This window comes from Panthera leo, chromosome A2, assembly GCF_018350215.1.
Source record: "Panthera leo isolate Ple1 chromosome A2, P.leo_Ple1_pat1.1, whole genome shotgun sequence".
NCBI classification, from domain to species: domain Eukaryota; kingdom Metazoa; phylum Chordata; class Mammalia; order Carnivora; family Felidae; genus Panthera; species Panthera leo.
The window spans coordinates 53719865-53740459 of NC_056680.1; the positions used below are offsets into that span (position 1 = coordinate 53719865).

General features: G+C 43.7%; 1 protein-coding gene across 5 annotated transcripts in view; it reads right to left on the minus strand.

Moving 5' to 3' along the window:
- Window positions 1-995: 995 nt before the first annotated feature.
- Window positions 996-20595, minus strand: part of TMEM40 (transmembrane protein 40) — a 31562-nt gene continuing 11962 nt past the window's right edge. Inside the window, exons 2-12 of one of the 5 annotated variants that reach the window (XM_042927545.1) lie at window positions 16288-16368; window positions 15487-15630; window positions 12081-12170; window positions 10716-10769; window positions 8270-8305; window positions 7871-7903; window positions 7434-7478; window positions 3929-4000; window positions 3766-3840; window positions 3205-3267; window positions 996-1433 (exon numbers count right to left, since the gene is read on the minus strand). In XM_042927545.1, coding sequence (XP_042783479.1) covers window positions 1378-1433; window positions 3205-3267; window positions 3766-3840; window positions 3929-4000; window positions 7434-7478; window positions 7871-7903; window positions 8270-8305; window positions 10716-10769; window positions 12081-12170; window positions 15487-15630; window positions 16288-16360 — 741 coding nt within the window. In that variant the 5' untranslated portion in view covers window positions 16361-16368 and the 3' untranslated portion in view covers window positions 996-1377. Of the gene's footprint in view, window positions 1434-1625; window positions 2388-3204; window positions 3268-3765; window positions 3841-3928; window positions 4001-7433; window positions 7482-7870; window positions 7904-8269; window positions 8306-10715; window positions 10770-12080; window positions 12171-15486; window positions 15631-16287; window positions 16369-20595 lie in introns of those variants that run through there. The other 4 variants (XM_042927544.1, XM_042927546.1, XM_042927548.1 and 1 more) reach the window with 4 other exon arrangements.

Sequence of the window (20595 nt, forward strand, 5' to 3'; positions counted from 1 at the left end):
AAAAGGATGTACAAGTCCTCAGGAATTTAATTCTCTAGTTTCATGGTTTCCCAAAGAAGATTTTTTTTTACCAAACCACAGTGATTTGAGGAAAAAGGGCATTTTCATACAGTACCAATTTCATAAAGCTCCATTTATTCATTTAAAACCTTATTTTGCTTCTGATGATAATTTCCCTGCTTTTTTGGTGTAAAACTATTGTTTCTTTCACAAAATGATGCTGAAAGTTGATGTTTTTTGTTGTTTTTATTGTCCTCAGTTATCAAGGGAGAGTTGGCAGCCCTCTTCCCACTTTTTATTTTATTTAATTATTTTTTTAAGATTTTCTTTTTTTTTTTTTAAATGTTTTTATTTATTTTTGAGACAGAGAGAGACAGAGCATGAGCAGGGGAGGGGCAAAGAGAGAGGGAGACACAGAAACTGAAGCAGACTCCAGGCTCTGAGCTGTCAACACAGAGCCCAACACGGGGCTTGAACTCACAGACTGTGAGATCATGACCTGAGCGAAGTCAGACGCTTAACCGACGGAGCCACCCAGGCGCCCCAGATTTTCTTCTTTTTAAAGATTGTTTTTAATGTTTATTTTTGAGAGAGAGAGAGAGAGGGAGAGAGAGAGATAGGGAGAGAGAGATGGGGGGAGACAGCAAGTGGGGGAGAGGCAGTGAGAGAAGAGGACAGAGGATCCAAAATGGGCTCTGTGCTGACAGCAGAGAGCCGGATGCAGGGCTCAAATTCATGAACCATGAGATCGTGACCTGAGCCGAAATTAAGAGTCACACATTTAACCGACTGATCCACCCAGGCACCCCTAAAGGTTTTATTTCTAAGTAATCTCCACACCCAACACAGGGCTAGAACTCACAACCCTGAGATCAAGAGTCCCACACTCCCCGGACTGAGCCAGCCAGGCGCCCCCCTCCTGTCACTTTGTAAAAAATATTCTCTAACTTTGAGAAATCCCAAAGTTTGGGAAACACTGGGAAAAACTGCAGCGGCTGCTGTGCCTGGGATGGGGGCCGAGACTAGCCACACTTTGTAAGGAAGCTCAGAGTAAGGAGAACACAGGCTTGGGTTCAAATCACGGCTCCGCCACTTACTGTAGGAACTCGAACAAGTTACTAAACCTCTTTGAGTCTCTGTTTCGCCATCTGCAAAATGAGGATGATTGACACCTCTCAAAGCTGCTATGAGAATTAAACCAGATAACATATGTGACTGTACCTGGACCATCAAAAACACTTGAGAAAATATCCTCCAAGAGTCTGTGAGCTCAGTGAAGGTCCCACTTTCCTCTTCTGCAAGTTGAAGAGTTCTCATTTCTTCGGTCGTTCTTTATTTTCTCACTCTGGTTTCTTCTGGGTGTTCTCTAGCTTGTCACTATTGCTCTTGACATGCGAATCCAGATCTGAATACATGCTGTTGGTGTGGACTAGCTGTGTAAAGTAGGATCTACTGTCACCTCCTTCAATCTAGACTCTGTACCTCCATTTACGAAACCCAAGTTTGCAACAGATTTTTGTGTATGTGTGCTCCTATTTTACTGCTTTGGTATTTGTTGGGCTTAGAGTACCTAACAGCCCCAGATCTTTTCATAGCAATGTTTGTAAAACCCTGTTTCTGAACTTGTGCCATCAAGGGACTTTACATTTATTCCCTTTTACAAAACCTTATCCAGTAGACAAGGTGCCCTCCCCAACTAGATGGGGTCAAAGGAGACTCCCAGTGTGTTCTCATGCTCAAGAAACCTGAAGGAACATTTAGCTGATTCTTTTTAGTCCAGGGAAGAAAATGTTTATTTGAATCTTGATGGAATCCAAGGCAGCGGGGCTGGTGCTAGGTGATGGGGCTGAGACAAGGTGCTGTGGCTTTAGTCCCCAACATCTCACCTGTATCAGGTTCACCTGGGGGCCTGGCATGATGGTTCCCTGCCTTATGTCAGTGGGCTGTCTGTCTTTCCTCGTTGATTCAAAAGATGAAGAGCCCACCTGGATGCCCTAGAGACTCTAGAGAAATCTGAAGCCCACACAGATTATAGCTTGTAGGGCCCAGGGGTCTCCTACTGTCTCCTGAGAGCAGTGACATCCTAGAATCCTCCTGCTTGATCCAGGTAACTTGGAGGAGATAGGCCTGGCACCTTCCCTCTGCATGTCATCCTGGCAGCTGGACTGCATGCCAGTGCTGCCCGAATGATACTTAGGCCTGGGCCGGTGCCAACGTTCAGACTACATGGAAGGAAAAGAGCTCTCTTTATTGCTCTAGCCTAGCCCGCCCGCGTGTCTCCCAGAACGTGGCTCTGTCCTTGTGCACTCGGGAGATGCAGTGGCCATCATGGTGGGGCTCAGCCTGGCTGTCGGCCCTGCCTCAGCCTCAGTCGGTCTTCCTGAACCCTGGAAAGCAAAGCCCGCAGGATAGCCTGGGATTCTGAAGGCGGCAAGGCCTCATTTCTACCATCACCCCCAGATGCCCAAATATCTCTCACAGTTGGGATAATGCAGTCACCCTAGAAGGCACAGGTTTCCAGGAATTAAATGGGTTACAGGAGACAGATATCCCCGGTGCAGAGACACACAGCCCCCTGGTCTCTCAGTTTTAAGATGTGAAGGTAAGCAAAGAGCTGCTTGTCAGAAAGAAAGAAAGAAAGAAAGAAAGAAAGAAAGAAAGAAAGAAAGAAAGAAAAAAAAAAAAAAAAAAAAAAAAAAAAAAAAAAAAAAAAAAAAGGGGATCTCCTTTAACCCAGCCCAGCCACACTAGCTGTGTGATCTCGCCAAGTCACTCTACCTCTCTGGGCCTCAGGTTCCTCATCAGTCAAGTGCAACATGACTGAAGTACGCCCAGTAGGCAAATAACATCATGGTGAAGATAGTGTTTGGTTTAGTGTAAAGTTCTCTGAGAAAGGAGAAATGTCCAGATGCCCTTCACTTTTCTACTGTAGTCCACCCTTCAGGTGTTTTGCTTCCATTCCTCCCACAGTTTGCACAACATACTTGCACAGTGGGTATTATTACACCCACGGCCCGGTGGAGGAAACTGAGGCTAAAAGACAATCCTGGGCCCCAGAGCTGGTAGATCGGCAGAGGCAGGACTTGAACCCAGGCCCCTGACTCCAGGCCCTGTGCTGTTGTTTCCTGTATGCTAAGCCTTATTTGCAACCAAAGACCCTGATCCGGAGGAAGGAGGTGAACATATGAAGAATGTAAACATTACCCATCAGCCTAAGCTTCTGAAGGAGGGGGATGAAGCCGTGTAGGACGCTGTGGATCCGGTACACTGCTCACGAACAAAGAGAAAGGAACGTGAGCTTTGTGCCCCAGCAAGGGACGCAGGGTCAGCCCTCACCTACCCTCGGACAAAGGCCTACCCCACACAAACAAGGATTAATGGTGGAATTTCAGGCAGCAGGTTAAGCTTAGATAATAGTACTGGAGTTATTATTATTAAAAACAATGACCTCAAACAGCAATAACAGTGCCAGGAAACTCGGTGGATTCAGTACCCAACTCCATGAACTGCCTTGTTTTCCATATCTGGCTAATTCTGTTTGTTTGCCACTTTAAACTGTTTTTGTTGCATTTTTGTGGAGCTGCCCATTTTTTCCATGAGGTTTTGCCAATGACCTCACATTGACCTTGAAAGTGGTCAGGAAGAAAACACGAGCATAAGGAAATCTTTAAAAAATGTTTAGGTTGTGGCTTTCTGGCCCTTGGCGAGCATCCGTGGCAGTCCGGCCACCACCCTAAAGAGTCTCTGGGGGCTGGGGGGACTTACCCAGCCCAAAGTAGATGCCAACGGTCTCCAGGGAGGCGAAGGTGAGTAGGCCGACCCCAAGGGACATGAACCAGTCTGCAAGGGCAGCGAGGAAGAGAATGGTCAGCCTGCAGGTCTGGTCCCTCCTATCCCCCCACCCTGTCCCTGTTCCCATGGCCCTCACCTGCGTAATAGTGATAACACACCAGCAAGGTCCCAATGGCAAAGCAGAGCAGGACAAAATGGAAAAACTCATCTGTAAAGGCAGAGGTGGATATTACTATTTGCTTCTTTCTGTCTCTCTTTTTTATAGTTACTAAAAGTATTCTTGTCTCTTCTCCAAAGTGACTTTAGTCAGAGATGTGGCTCCTGACCAGCCGAACTAAAACAGCACCCCAAATCCCACTCCTTTCCAGGCTTTATCTCATTTTATTATTTTTCTAACACCGACACCACTCAACTTGTTATATTTTTATTTCCACACTTATTCTCAAAAAAAAAAAACAAAGAAAAAATACAAAATAGATTTATTTTGTCTGTCCTCCACAGTAGGATGCTGGGGCAGGGATTTTGCTCAGAGAATAAACCACTGCCAGGCATATAGAGCTGCCATACTGTATTTGTCAAATGAGTATTAAATGCGATTGTAAAAAAACGCATTTTTTTACAAAATTTTATAAAATTCCCTCCTTAAAAGCAAGCAGTGATTGTGAAAGCCTTTCCAGGCATATATATACCTATTTTAAAAAACAAAACCAGGGAAGTATCACAATACCAGATTTTAAGATATACTACAAAGCTTTAGTAATCAAAACAGTGTGGTATTAGCATAAAAATAGACACATAGATCAGTGGAACAGAACAGAGAGTCCAAAAATAAAGCCATGCTTTTCTGGTCAATTAATCTTCAACAAAGGAGGGAAGAATATGCAATGGAAAAAAGACGGTCTCTTTAACAAATGGTGTTGGGGAAACTGTACAGCAAAGGAATAAAACTGGATCACTTTCTTACATTATACACAAAAGTAAATTCAAAATCGATTAAAGACCTAAATGTGAGACAGGAAACCATAAAATCCCCAGAAGAAAACATAGACAGTCATTTCTTTGACATCGGCCATAGCAGCTTCTTTAGAGATAGGTCTCCTGAGGCAAGAGACCCAAAGGCAAAATTAAACAAATGAGGTTATACCAAAATAAAAACTTCTGCACAGTGAAGGAAACCATCAACAAAACAAAAAGGCAACATAGTGAATGGGAGAAGATATTTGCAAATGACATATCTGATAAGGGGTTGGTATCCAAAATATACAAAGGACTCACACAACTCAACACCGACAACAATCGTCTTCATTATCATCATCGTCATCATTATCATTATCATCATCATCCAGTTAAAAAATGGATAGAAGACATGAACAGACATTTTTCTGAAGAAAAACATCCAAATGGCCAACAGACACCATGAAAGGATGCTCAATATCACTAATCGTCAGGGAAATGCAAATGAAAACCACAATGAGATTTCACTTTACACCTGTCAGAATAGCTAAAGTAAAAGACACAAGAAATAAAAAGTGTTGGCGAAGATGTGGAGAAAAAGGAACCCTCGTGTAGTGCTGGTGGGAATGCAAACTGGTGCAGCCTCTGTAGAAAACCAATGCGGGGTTTCTTAAAAAAATTAAAAATAGAATTACCATACCATCCAGTAATTCCACTACTGGGTATTTACTCAAAGAAAAAGAAAACACTAATTCAAATAGATATATGCACCCTGATGTTTATAGCAGCATTGTCTACAATAGCCAAATTATAGAAGCAGCCCAAGTATCCATTGAGAGTTGAGTGGATATGCGTGTTACTCAGCCAAGGACCTGAATGGACTTAGAGGGAATGATGCTAGGTGAAATAAGTCAGTCAGAGAAAGACAAATACCATACGATTTCACTCATATGTGGAATTTAAGGAACAAAACAAACATATGAACAAAGAAAAAAGAGAGACAAACAAAAAAACAGACCCTTAAATACAGAGGACAAACTGATGGTTACTAGAGGGCAGGTGGGGGGGGGGCAGGGGATAAGTAAAATACATGAAGGAGATTGAGAGCACACTTATCGTGATGAGCAACGAGAAATGTATAGAATTGTTGAATCATTATATTGTACATTCGAAACTAATACAACACCGTGTATTAACTATACTTGAATTTTTAAAAAAGCAGGACCAATTTGGATACCTGCTGCTCTATCATTTGCTTTCTTCATCTCATGGATAGATTAGGACCATCTTTCCATCTTAGAACATAATAGATCTGTCCTGTTCTTTTTGACGGCTGCACAGTGTTCCATGGTATAAACTTAACCCAATTTAGTTAACTGGTCCCTCATTGATAAACCTAGAAGTGTTTTTTGCTGTTACCACTGATGCTGCACAAACATCACTACACATGAATCTGTGCACGTGTTTCTGTGGGCCCGATGCCCAGAAGTGAAATTGCAGGCTTGGAGGGTTCTCCTAGCTAACACAGATGTGGAGAGGAGCCAAGACTAGGGTCTGGGCCTTGGGCAGGTGTTCAGGTGTGCTCTGGAGTGAGGTCTCCCTGCGCTTTGCCAGGCACTGGGGAGAGAACACAGGGCCTTGGACTCGGTCAAGGGGCCGTGATGAGAGGAGGCTCTGCTGTCTGTGTCCGAAGGACAATGACAATGACAGGTGGCATTAAAGACACAGGGGTTCCAAACTAACACCATGCTCTAGGAAGGAGAGCGGAAAGGGGAATCACCTTCTTGCTTTCGGGTATAATGCCTGTCCCACACTTTGGGAATCTCAGTGTTATTCCTGTGAGGCACATTTCATAGCCCAGGAAAGTTCTAAAGCCCTGGTTCCTTTAGCTGGACAGAGACAGAGTCAGGGGCTCACACCCAGGTGTCCTACGCCCTAAAGGTGGCCTTTTGATACAACCCTAAATGTTTCAAGGACAACTTCCATTTGTTTAATCAAACACGTTGGTCTCACATCCCTTTCTCATCCTTCTCCCTAAAGCCCTCGCAGATTCCAGGCTTAGAGCAAAGGAATTCCTTCCAGTTCTTATCACTCCTTCTCTAGAGTCTAGGCTAATCTAACCTCAGGGCTTCCTTGCCCCCTCTAGTTCCCTATCATGACCAGAGGCCTGGGGGGCATCTATCATCCCCTTGACTCCGTGTATAGCAGCAAGAGCACAGGACCAGGGTTCAAGTCTAGGTCGTGCTACTGGCTAGCTGAAAGCCCACACGCCATCCTTGAGTCTTAGCTTCCACATCTGCACAATGGGAGTCATTATACCACCTTCTTGCCATGATTCTAAGCTGAGGTGTTTGCAAACACCACACATGACAGAGGTGGGCTGTGATCGCCCACCTCTTTTTCTAGGCCACCAGTGGACTTTCTAACCACAGAAATCTGGACCAGACAGACAGGTAGAAATAGCTTTGGGACACGAAATTCCTTACCATCTTTTTTTTTTTTTTTTAAATTTATTTTGAGGGGGAGGAGGGGCAAAGAGAGAGGAAGAGAGAGAATTCCAAGCAAGCTCTGTACTGTCAGCACAAAGCACAACGCAGGGCTCAGTCTCACGAACCATGAGATTATGACCTAAGCCGAGATCAAGATTCAGATGCCCAACTGACTGAGCCACCCAGGCACCCACTTACCATCTTTCTTTATATTCAGTCTTCTTAACTGAGAGGCTTCCACTTCTCCTTAGGAACAAGAGAGAGATGAGTGTTTACTTTGAAGAGGGGTGCCAGGTGGGGTTTTCTCTTCTCTGCCTCACTCAGACCAGCTCTCCTGGGTTCCTCTTCCTGGGTCAGAGGGCACTCACCACAGGGCCAATCAGGGCAAAGCTGTGAAGGTGGAGTGTGTCTGTCCTTGGGACCCCCACTGACCCCTTCCTCTCTACCCAACCTGAGTCTACATTCTGTTTCCTTTCTCCTGAGCTTGGAGAGCCCTTCCCAGAATCAAGGTGACACTCTGGCTGGTGATGTAGTCCCTGCTTGACTGACCCACCCTCTCAGGCTGTCTGGTCCTGCCCTAACCCCCCCGGAATGGAGGCCACCTCCCCCTCTCCTCTTGGAGTTTGTGTATTTACCACTTGCTGGGTCAGAGCCTCTCCTTCGGAGTCCTGGAAATCAGAAATACAACATTAATGCCAGACTAGCTTGGGCCCTTAACAGGTGCCTCCACCCTAGCAGAGGAAGTAGGTCACCTCTGAAAATCCCAAGTCAAATTCTCCAGCCCCCAAGGGATCTTTCTATCTATTGATTGCTGACTGAAATCCCCTTGCCTCTTGCCTAAAGCCCCTTTCTAATCTGCACTGGGCCCCTGCCTGACTGAGCCCAGGTCAGAGCCCCAGGTCTGCAAGTGGATTTGGAGTCCCCAACTCACACCCACGAACTCTGATAGCAGCTGGCTCTCTCAGGGGAAACAAAACGCCCAGACCTGTTCGTCATCAGCACTGACAACCCCTATCCCCTAACTGGACACTCACCTGATTCTCCAGAGGGCACCACCTCTCCAGGGACACCTACACAGAAGGAAAATCAGCGATCACATATCCATTATCCTCTGGGTGGGGAGCAGTTATACTGTGGGACAGATGGATCTCATTCAGAGACTTTCCATTTGATCTGAGTGGGCCAAGAGGTGACTGGAGCAGGCTGGAGGGCTATTCCATCTCGAGGGGCAACCACTACCCACCAGCCACCAAAAGCCACTGTAGAAAGGCCTGTCCAGTGTTACAGGCCATCCAATTTCCCACAAGAGGCCAGAAATCCAGGTTTTACATCAACTTTTTTTTTTTAATTTATTTTAATAGAGAGAGAGAGAGAGCACACACTGGAGGTGCAAAGAGAGAGAATCCCAAGCAGGCTCCACACTGTCAGCACAGAGCCCGATGCAGGGCTGGAATGAACTCACGAACCATGAGATCATGACATGAGCCGAAACCAAGAGACAGACGCTCAACCGGCTGAGCCACCCAGGTGCCCCTACATTAACTTCTTGATTATAGAAAAGGTGGGCACCTCTTGTATTCCACTGAACCAAAGACATCATTTGTGAGAAATGACATTATTTTCTATATTACTATGTAAGGAAAACCACTGCCAATTTTAATTGTAAGTTGCCAGCAATTTTCAGATGCATCCTGACCTTAGAGATACCTAAATGTGAAAAAGTAGGAGTTGTACAATTGATGAAATGTAATAATAATAATAATAATAATAACACTCCTTGAGCTAGATAAAACACATCTGCACACATGTGGGCATCAGTTTGCAACCTCTGCCTGTTCATGACTACACAGATGTAGATGACGACACCTAGCCATGTGGCCCCAGCCCCACCAGGCCCTGAGTTCATGGGAACCAAGCTGGGCTGCACATTGGTAACTCTGGCCCCACACCCTGCTGAGTGTTGAGCTCCTTGTCTGGGCGGCTGAGGCTGATATGAGCCCTCTGTACTTGTCCTGAGCTGCTGCCTCCCCAATTAATCTGGTTTAGGGTGGCCTACCCACCCCATTCATCCTGATTCTTGGTGCTTTTTCTAGTTCCTGGGGACCTCTCTCCCAGCCTGTCAAATCCTTTCCCTCAAGGGCAGGGAGAACCACTTGTAGCATCCCCACCCCCCCACCCCCAACAGGTAGTCACCACAACTGTACACTTCCCATTCTTCATTGGGTCAGCCTCAGGACACAAACATCAGAAGACGGCACTCAGCACACAACAATAAACATACTGAACTATTTTTATGCAAATAGGTCTTTATGTTGATATGCAAATAGGAAACATCATCTGCAGGTGACCTGAGGGGTCAGTACTGAGGGTACAGAGAACAGACCGAGAACAGTATGAATTAATGAGACTCTAGGAGTGTAATTTACTTAGAATCTCCTAGGTCTTGGGGGGAAAAAGTAATTCACAAATTCACAAACTGTGGTGATATCTACCTTTCAGTGAATATGAATTACTTTTATGATGAGAAAAAAACATTTTTAAATATATGTAAATGTAACCGTTTCTCTCTCTTTCATTTTACACCCAGTGAAACCATTCCCACAGTACTTGAGTAATTAAAAACATTTTCCTAAACCAAGTAATACTTGGCTTTGTGAAAGAGAAAGAATGAGAGAAAGAAAGGAAGGAAGGAAGGAAGGAAGGAACAAAGAAAGAAGGAAAGAAACAAAGAGTTCAGGCAAGCAAATAAAACAGTATTAACTATTTACCCGCAATGCTACCACCCAGAGGAAGACACAGGTAATATCTTGATGCAGAAATTAAAATATTCTATTTACCTTTCTTAGAATTATTATCTAACACCTTATTATCAGGTGTTAGGAGACTATGTGGATTAAACAAAGTTAAACAGGCTTTCATTTTCGTATCTGCAGTACGCATTTGTTAGGCTTTTTTGGCAAACTGGCTCATTCCTACAAATTGCACCCATTTCATCAAAGTGCTACCAAGCACTTTGTCTATAACTCCTTGTCTATAATGTCATGTCTATAACTCCTTGCTGTAATAACCACTATGTCTGGAGATGATTATTCCATGAAGTATTTAGAGATCAGATCCTTAATTTTCCCATGCATGTGTACATAGCCCACTACTCCAAGATAGTGCGTGCTAATCATGTTCTATTTCGCTGGTTGGAAAGCTCAGGCCCAGAAAGATTGGCTGACTTATCTAGGTCGCCCTGCAAGTCAAGATTATAGTTCAGAAGAGAATCCGGGGCAGTCTCCCCATGGTAGAAAATGCTTGCCCCCATCCCCATCCGCCAATGTTCTAACCATTCATCTGGCCATATTTCCTATATTTTCCTAGCACTTTTCAGTCCATTGAAACACCCTCATGATCTTGTTTCTGTCCCACAAAGTCCAGAGAGCTCACGTCTCTGTGTAGTTCCCTTTTCTCCAAGGCCACTGGACGATGACTTACCTCCATAGAGCTGAAGCTCATCCTTCAAAAGGTCAGGCTCCTCATGCACAGCACCTGAGTGGAAACATCCATTTATTGAGCACTTATTATGTACTAACACGGAACTTAGATATTTATATTTAACATTTTGTTAGAACCCTGGGGTGACTGAGTGGCTCAGTCAGTTAAACATCCAACTCTTGATTTCCATTCAGGTCATGATCTCACAGTTCATGAGATCCAGCCCTGCCTTGAGCTCTGTGCTGACGGTGTGGGGCCTGATTGGGGTTCTCTCCCTGCCCCTTCCCTGCTTGTGTGCTCTCTCAAAATAAAAAACTAAACTTAACAAAAAATACTTTGTTAGATCCTTATGGAAATCCAATGAAGAAGGTATGAGTATCTCTTCTTCCCCCATTTTATGGGTAAGGGAACTGAGGGTCACAAAGTTAAATTATTCCCTGAAGGTCACATGGCCAGTAAGTGGCAATTCCAGGGTTCAAACCCAGATCTGTAACCAAAACCTGCAATCATAATCACTTTTATCTTCAAAAATAGAGCCCAGAACTCAACTCTAACTTCCTGGGCAGCATTTATTAAACATCTCCCAGGTTCTGTGTGCCAAGTTCTGTACTAGGCATTAATACAGACTCTTCACCTCATGGTCTTTTCTTCCCACAACCCACTTAGGCCAAAATGTATTTAAATTTTTTATTTTTGCAAAAGTTTTCTTCTGGTTGTTAAAATAGAACACGTTCACTGTATAATTTTTATAGCCAAAAAAGTGAAAGCCAAAAATCACCCACAATTTAACCATCCAGAGATATCCAGAGATAACCACTCCTGACACTTTGCTATTTTTCCTTCCAGTCTTATTTATGGCCACGTATGTGTGAATTTTTACAGAGTATATATGAGATCAAACCAGTCATATGATTTAGCATCTTTCTTGGTCACTTCAGAGATGTATGAAGAACAGAACTGTAGCCAGGGAAGGGTGTATTTTACTGTCGTTGGACACGAGGCTGCTTGCCATTGGTGCCTTACTATAAACACTGCTGTGAGGAACATCCTTAAAAAAAAACTTTTAAGCATTTATTCATTTTTCAGAGTAAGAGCGACAGAGCATGAGCAGGGGAGGGGCAGAGAGATAGGGAGACACAGAATCAGAAGCAGGCTCCAGGCTCTGAGCTGTCAGCCCAGAGCCCAATGCGGGGCTTGAACTCACAGACTGCGAGATCATGACCTGAGCTGAAGTCAGACGCTCAACCGACTGAGCCACCCAGGCACCCTGTGAAGAACATCTTCACGCAGGTATGCTCATTCCCACTGAGAAACTCAATCAGGAGCTGGGTGGGCAAAGGAGAAATGGCAAGGCTTGTCGCCTACCAGGTGAGCTGTCCCTGGGAGGGTGTCCAGCCCCCTGGCTCTGCCGACGTTTTCCTGTTACTCTGGGATGCTGGTCCTCATCACTGCTCCCTGCAAGGAACAAACACAAACTCTAGGAGAACCTCAGCCTGGCATGAGCCTGAAATACATTCGTTCTGATGTTTGTTCTCAGAATTTAGCTTTTATGAGGAGTGTGATCTAGAGGAAAGAGCACTGTTTGGCGGGGAGGGGCGGTGGTGAGGGAGGGGTAGGAGATCAGCCACAAACTTTCTGTGTGACCTTGGACAACTCATTTAATATTTCCACTGTTGCTTTCATGAAGATAAGATGAGGTCACCTGAGGCATCTTATGATAAGCACAGGGGCTGTGTCATCTCTGTGTCCCCACATCATGCTGACTCTCTTTGCTCCCACTGGGAAAGCCCTTCCCATTTGTCTCCTTTATCTTGAAGATTAAGGAGTAGGAAGGCTTTTCTAACTGCCCCAGTTCACGCTCATCGTCACCCTCCCTCATCTGGGTTACGATCGCATCAGCTATCTGTGCTTGACACAGTGGGCATGAGGGCCAGCGGTGATATGTTCGTCTCTCCAACCATCTTGAACTCCTGAAGGACAAGGCCTGGGTCCCTACTGTTCTAAGGGTGCCCAGCCGGGAGGAGGAGCTTGATCAAGACTTGAAGAATGACAGAGTTGTTAGCACTTGGACCAGTCAGTGTTGCAGGAATTCAGGCCTGGGAGCCAGGAGTTCCTGGCTTCAGGTCCAGAGGACTCCCTTTTCCTGAGGATGACCGAATGGCTCTGGCAGCGTGAATGTCCCTCAGTGTGCTTGCGGAGCTCCTGCTTAATCGTGGATAAATTTTAAATTTCCAGGAAGCTAGATTAACTGTGTTTTAAAATCAGCGCATATGTGATGTCAGCTAGGTGCAGAGGAAAAGGCATCAGGAAGTACATCAAGATTACAACAGCAGGCGTGACTGGGTGGCTCAGTTGGTTGAGCTTCCAACTCTTGGTTTTGGCTCAGGTCATGCGCTCAGGGTCCTGAGAATGAGCGCTGCGTCTGGCTCGGCGTTGAGCATGGAGCCTGCTTGAGATTCTTTCTCTCCTTCTCTCTCTGCCCCCTTTCTCTCTCTAAAAAATAAATTAAATTAAGAAAAAAAAGATTGCAATGGCAGTATTTATCTCAGAAGATGGGATTTTGGTTAGCTTCTATTTTCTTCTTTTCTGTATTTTATAAATATTAATCAATGTAAAAAAAACTTTTTCATTGCGTTTTGCAAAATATAAAACAACACAGAAAATGAAACAAAACATTATTCCAAATTCTATCGGCCAGGGACAACCTCACTCAACATGAAAAATGAACATTATTTTAGCTTTCTCTATGACGTATTCATAATATGTAATTTTTTATAAAAGGTATTATAGTATTAAATGTTTTCTAAAATGAGGACAATTTTTATATGTGCTCTCTAATTCGATTATTTAAAAAAGTAACCCTGGCAGAAAGACTCACAGTTTGCTGCTACTTGGTACCCCAGTATCCATCCCAGAGCCTGGCACATGTTGGTGCTTAACAAATATTTACTGAATAAATGTAAGGAAACACAGTAATATGTGTTCAGTGATTATCTCTGGGTGACAGAGCAAAGGGTGATTTTCTTCTTCTTTCTACTTCCTTATATGCTCCATATTTTTACAGTGTTTCTATGTGCAATCTTGCACAATAAAAAGTTTTAATTAAAAAGCAACAGGATGCATTAAAAAAGATATATAGGGAGAGGAGTACTGGCTGCTGGACTATGAGTTAGGGTCCCCAGTATGGAGGAAGGCTGAGGATACAGTGAAGTGCCAGCCAGGCTTGGGGTCGAAAGGGCTAATGGTCACCAGCAAAGCCCAAAGCATGGGCAGGGTGTGAGTTCTAGCAGCAGACCAGCCTTTGTGGATCAGAGATCAGAATCCCGATATCAGCATGTCTCTGTGCTTCTGTGTTTCTTTTCTTGTTGCTTTTTCCTTAGTGTTCAGTTTTGCTAATCACAGGCAGTCCCATGTGTGCTGCAGAGACCTGAGGAAAGGGGCTTATGGTCACACTTGGGGGAGGACATTTGTAGGGGAGCAGCACCCCCGAGGGTCAACCTGAATGGGAAGACAGAATGTCACCTCCCACCCAGGGAGGAGAAAAAAAAAGGACAAGCAAGAGCCCCCTAATACCGAGAAACTCTTCTTCCAGGGCTAAACCTAATCGGGGATGGGTGTGTATATCCATTCTTGATTCTCGAACAATAAGGGTTTGAACTGTCTGGGTCTACTTAAATGCAGATTTTTTTTTTTTTAAGTTTTTTTTTTTTTTAATTTAATTATTTTGAAGGAGACAGGAACAGTGCAGTGGGGGAGGGGCAGAAAGAGAGGGAGAGGGAATCCCAAGCAAGCTCCACACTGCCAGCACAGAGCCCAATGTGGGGCTCGACACGAAACCAGGAGATCATGACCTGAGCCGAAACCAAGAGTTGGATGCTTAACTGACTGAACCACCCAGGCGCCCCCGTAAGCAGATTTCTTTTTACCTCATTGCGTTATAAATGTATTTTCTCTTCCTTTTCCTACTTTTTTTTTTTTAATTTTAGATATTTAATATTTATTTATTTATTTAGAGCACACAGGTCGGGGAGGGGCAGAGAGAAAGGGAGAAGAGAGAATCCCAAGCAGGCTCCAGCTGACAGCACAGAGCCCAGCATGGAGCTCGATCTCACAAACTGCGAGATCATGACCTGAGTCGAAATGAAGAGTCTGTTGCTTAACCATCTGAGCCACTCAGGCACTCCAGGGGATAATCTTAACAGTTTTTTTTTTTAGAGCTGTTACTATGTGCAAGGTGCTAAGACTTTAGATGTGTAAAGAATTTAATCCTCCCCACAATTCCATGAGGTAGTAGCTTTTGCTATCATCCCCAGTTTATAGATGGGGGCCCCAAAGCACATTGGGTTTAGCAGTTTACCCAAAAGGACACATAGCTGGTGAGTGGCAAAGAAAGGGTTTGGACCTAGGCAGGCTGGTGCACTGAGTTCAACAGCAGAGTGCTCCTGAAAAGCCTAAAATTACTTTACGTGAGACGCAGCCGCTTGAGGGGGTTTCTGGGAAGCATGAAAATTAGCTGCAAAGATATCACAGAATAACAAAATACTCAGGATATGACAGCAAGAATTTTTAAACAGAGGACCAAATTGTCTGTGTGGTCAGTTATTAACTGTGTACAAGTTGCATATATCGACAGGTGGGGTCTGGAAGGGAATATGAAAAAATAGAGTTGAAGTATCAAGGCAGGAGATTATGGGGGATTGTTTTCTCATGTAAATGCTTTTCTTGAATAATATTATGAATATATATACATATGTACTAATCTTTGCTATACCTGAAGAAGAGGAGGATGACGAAGAGGAAGAGGAGGAGGAAGATGAAGAGGAGGAGGAGGAGGAAAAACACTTGTCTCTCTTGGGTTGTTCTTGAGGAAAGAGTCCAGCTTCCCTGTCTTGCTTGTGGAAATCCGTCTCTCCATCTGGGAGGCACACATAGGCAAGGATGAGTGTTTCTTGCCCTTCCTACCCCAGAGACCACCAAGACCTCCCCAGGTGTCTCCTTGGACTTGGGGGCCAGGAATGGCTGGGATCTTTTCCCAAACACGTAGGGCCAGTGGAAGGTGCAGGAGATCAGAATTCTCAGAAGCCTCGGGGGCTCTAGGAAGGCCCAAGGCATAAATTTCTCTGAATATGGAGACTAGAGAGGGGCTTTTCAGCCCCCATCCTGCCCAGAGGTCACTAGACTGTGTCGCCGATGTAGGATTCACTGTAAATTACAGGGCAGGTATGATCTGGTCAAGCGAACCCTCTCATCCCCCATTCTGGGGCCGAGCAGGACCATTCCCACCTTCTCGGAACTCTCCCCAGTGCGAGACCCTCTCCTAAGTCCCCAGAACCCCCTTGAGATTTGGGAAGCAACTGAGGGTCTGCAAAGCTAAAGAGTTCTAGGGGACAGACTGGACCAAGTGTGTGTGTGTGTGCATGTGTGTGTGTGTAAAACACTACTTCTCCAGAGGATTCAACTGTGACTTGAGCCACTGTGAAACATGAGCTAAGCAGAGCCTTCTGTTCATCAGCACTGCTGGACTCTACCTCCCACATGGCTTTGCCCAGAGGGTGAGAGGAGGCAAACATACAGTCCAGATCTTCTGTTTCTCCAGGGACTCGACTGTGATCTTGAGTCTGGGAAGAAGGTCCTGAAGTCTCCATGGTTTTCCCTGGAAGAATAACAGTAAGTAATTAGAATAACAATAATAATTAATTTCACCTCAGTTAATCCCCTTAATGTGTAAACAGCTTGGCAAATAAAGAAGAAAAAGACAAACACCCAATATTCAAAAATACAAGAAAACAACTTATAAAAAAAGAATATACAATTAGGGAAATTTAAATAATGATCATCTTTTGATAATATTGGTAACTTATTTATTTTTTTAAAAAATAGACTTTAGTTGTTAGAGCAGTTTGAGGTTCACAGCACAGTTGAGTGGATGGTACAGACAGAGATAACTAACATGCCCCCTGGCCCCAAACATGTATTTTTAGGTGTGATATTTATTTATTTATTTATTTATTTATTTATTTATTTTATTAAAAAAAAATTTTTGTTTAACGTTTTATGTATTTTTGAGGCAGGGAGAGACAGAGCATGAACAGGGGAGGGTCAGAGAGAGGGAGACACAGAATCTGAAATAAGCTCCAGGCTCTGAGCTGTCAGCACAGAGCCCGACGCGGGGCTGGAACTCACGGACCGAGAGATCATGACCTGAGACGAAGTCGGCCGCTTAACCGACTGAGCCACCCAGGCGCCCCTAGGTGTGATATTTATATAAGGTTATATTGAGTTAAAGTGTCTGTAAATGTAAGGATAAATACTGAAATTTTTATGATAAAATTATATGATGTCTGGGACTTTCTTCAACATGATCTTATTGGGGGGTTGGAGGGTGTAGGTTGGAGTCCAAATAAACAAACACGACCACGAGTTAATAGTTATCGGAGCTCTATCAAAATATAAATTGTGGTTATCTCTGAGTGGTGATATAATGTATTTTTTGTTTCTTATTTTTACTTTACATTTTCTAAATTTTTAACAGTATTGCTTTTGTTGTAATAAAATAGCCAAGAATCTTTCCTTAGTTAAAAATGTAATATGCCAATATCAGAATAGTATATATCAGTGTATATCAGTACTTAAGCCATTTTACAAAGGGCTTCTCTGAGCCTGATCACAAACCAAAGTCAGGTAGGAGTTTGGCTTAATTGCTCCTCACATTTGAATTATAGTTTCTAGACAACAAAACTTCCCCAAATATTGTCTCCTTTGACTGTTACAATCACCCTTCAAGGTATTTTTATTACCCCTATCTTATAGAGGCACAGAACCCATATGAATACACCTCAAAACATTGGTCTGGGGCACAAAACTACTCAAAGGCCACTCTGGAGTCCGGCCCTGCTGGAATGCCTTTCCAGCATTTCCATGCATTTCCATGGAATTCCAGTATCCACGATTATGGTGACGGTAAGGGCAGGAAGCAGGCACTTGAAGGTGAAGAGCAAAGTTTGGAAATCTATCCCATCAGGACACTATACTCCGTACTTTCCTGAAATTCTGAGAGGGAGCTAGAGGTAACTCTGGAGGGTGGCTTTCAGGTGAATGTACAAGAAGGCCATAACTGTGGCCTTGGAAAATCCAAACGGCTGACCAGAGTCAGCTAGTGCTCTCAGTGGGGAAGATATATGGAGAAGGGTCTCCCTACCAAAGCCTTTATTTTAGCTGGGCACATGGCCACCCAGCTACGGACTATGTTCCCAGCATCCCTTGAAGCTAAGTGTGGCCATTTGACTACATTCCTGCCAATGGAATGTGTGTGGATGTGATACGTGCGGTGGTGTGACAGTAACTGTTTAATGGCTCTCCAGAAAAAAAAGTACATACGCATACACACACACACACACACACACACACACACACACACTTGTTATAAGTTTACTGATGTAAAAAATGCATAGCATACAGTTTACAAATAATAAAATATACAGTACTCTTTATTGCAAATCCCACACACCTGTAACTTCAGTGTGATTTGGAATTTCTTGCAAAACCTGCTATCAGTTTTTTATAAGTCCATCACCAGCAATAGTGTCAAAATCAAACTACTATAAGTTATTGATTACTATCAGTTTCAGCAAAAAAGTTGCCGACATGATTGATGAACGTGAATACTCCTAATGTAAATGTCAGCTGATATTTTCTTTCACATTAACGAGTAAGACAAAAGTGAAACAACCAAGGCATTCATTGTCACAGTTTGTCAGTGATATGAGCAACTTCTTTGCTGAATCGCATTAGTTTTCAAATTCCAGAAGACTATTTTCTCAACTTGTGCTATTTACAATGTAATGGCTGTAGGTGCAACCCAGTTTTAGGTTGAATCTGCATTATTAGTGTTTTCTTGATCACTTTCTAACATTTAGACCATCAACAAAACGAACCATCAAGCTCTGATTTGTAGAGGTGACTATTTTCTGTGGTGTAAATACTCCCACCATGACTGATTTCAAGCTACCAATATGAGGTCATGGAGTGCAGAGTCAGGAAGGGATGTACCATAGAACACATTATGTGGTGTTTCTACCCTATGAAAATCTACCTATGAAAATCTCAAGTGCCTAGGTAATAGCAGAAAGTAGTGAAATAAATTAGGAAGTCATACATTTTGAGCACGTATTAACTTTGTTTTTTAATATATTTTATTTAATTGTACATTTCTTTTTTTATTAAAACTTTTTACTCTTATTTTTTTAAATGTTTTTATTATTTATTTTGGAGACACAGAGAGAGCGAGAGAGAGAGAGAGAGAGAGACAGAATGTGAACTGGGGAGGGGCAGAGAGAGAGGGAGATACAGAACCCGAAGCAGGCTCTAGGCTCTGAGCTGTCAGCACAGAGCCCAACACGGGGCTTGAACTCACAAACCATGAGATCATGACCTGAGCCGAAGTTGGCCATCTAACCAACTGAGCCACCCAGGTGCCCCTAAAACATTCTTTTTTAAAAATGTTTATTTTTGAGAGAGACTGAAAAGGAGAGCAAGTGGGGAAGGGGCAGACAAAGAGGGAGACAGAGGATCCAAAGCGGGGTCGGCGCTGACAGCAGAAAGCCTGATGCAGGCCTCGAACTCATGAACAAAGAGATCATGACCTGAGCCGACATCGGATGCCCAAACGACTGAGCCACCCAGGTGCCCCTTAATTGTACATTTCTATAACTTAATAAAGGTTGGGCTTAATAATCAGCGTCCAAAGTTCCTAAAGATTTAACAATCTATGCTCACAGGTGATACAGCCTGGTGTCAGCTCCAGGCATACTTCTGCTTGCATTCTACTTCCTCTTTCCTGCTTTGCATATGCTGGAACTCAGACACCGGGTGGGGGTGGGGGGAAGTGAAACAATCTCCTTCATGCATAACAAGCCAATACCCCAGGGAATTCCTGAGCAAGAAGTCAAAAGGAAATCTAAGCCTGGAAAGGCCTCATGCCCCAGAGCCACCAGCCCATCCGAACCTGCCTCTGATCAGCTATGTGCACAGAAATAAACTTCTCTCTTATTTGAGCCTGTGATTTGGTCTATTTGTTACAGCAGCATTGCCTGTTGTGCAGGCTTCATTTGGAAGCCTCCCATATTTCTTCTCCCAGTTCAGAGGCTAAGCCCTCAACTTGGGGTAGATTCCCTACTCTCTGACCAGTTTAGATTAGGGTTACTAACCTCAACGCTCCTGACATTCAGCACCAATGATTCTTTGTATGTGCGAGGTGTTTAGCCTCCCGACTAGATGCCAGGAGCATCCCCCAACGAGTTGTTGTGATGGTCAAAAATGTCTCCAGATACTGCTCAATGTCCCCCGGGGGCAAAAGTCACCCCCACTTGAGAACCACTTGTATAGAGAATCTATTCTTTTTTAAAAATGTAATTGTGTTAAGATTTTTTATTGAGGTATAATTGGCATATAACATCATATCTGTTTCAGGTGTACAACATGATGATTCAATATTTGTATACATTGTGAAATGATCACCACAGTAAATCTAGTTACCATATGTTCCCATACAGAGTTACAAATTCTTTTTCTTATGATGAGAACTTTTAAGATCTATTCTTTTAGCAACTTTCAAATATGCACTACTGTATTATTAACCATAGTGACCATATTGTACATTACATCCCCAGGACTTATTTATTTTATTCCTGAAAGTTTGTACCTCTTGACTGACCATTTCAGCCATCCCCAGCCCCTGTCTCTGGAAATCACCAATCTGTTCCCTGTATCTATGAGTTTTGGGTTTTTACATGTATGTACGGTTGTTTTTAGTGCAGAATCTACTCTTTTTTTGAGAGAGAGAGAGAGAGAGAGAGAGAGAGAGACAGCGAGTGAGCAGGGG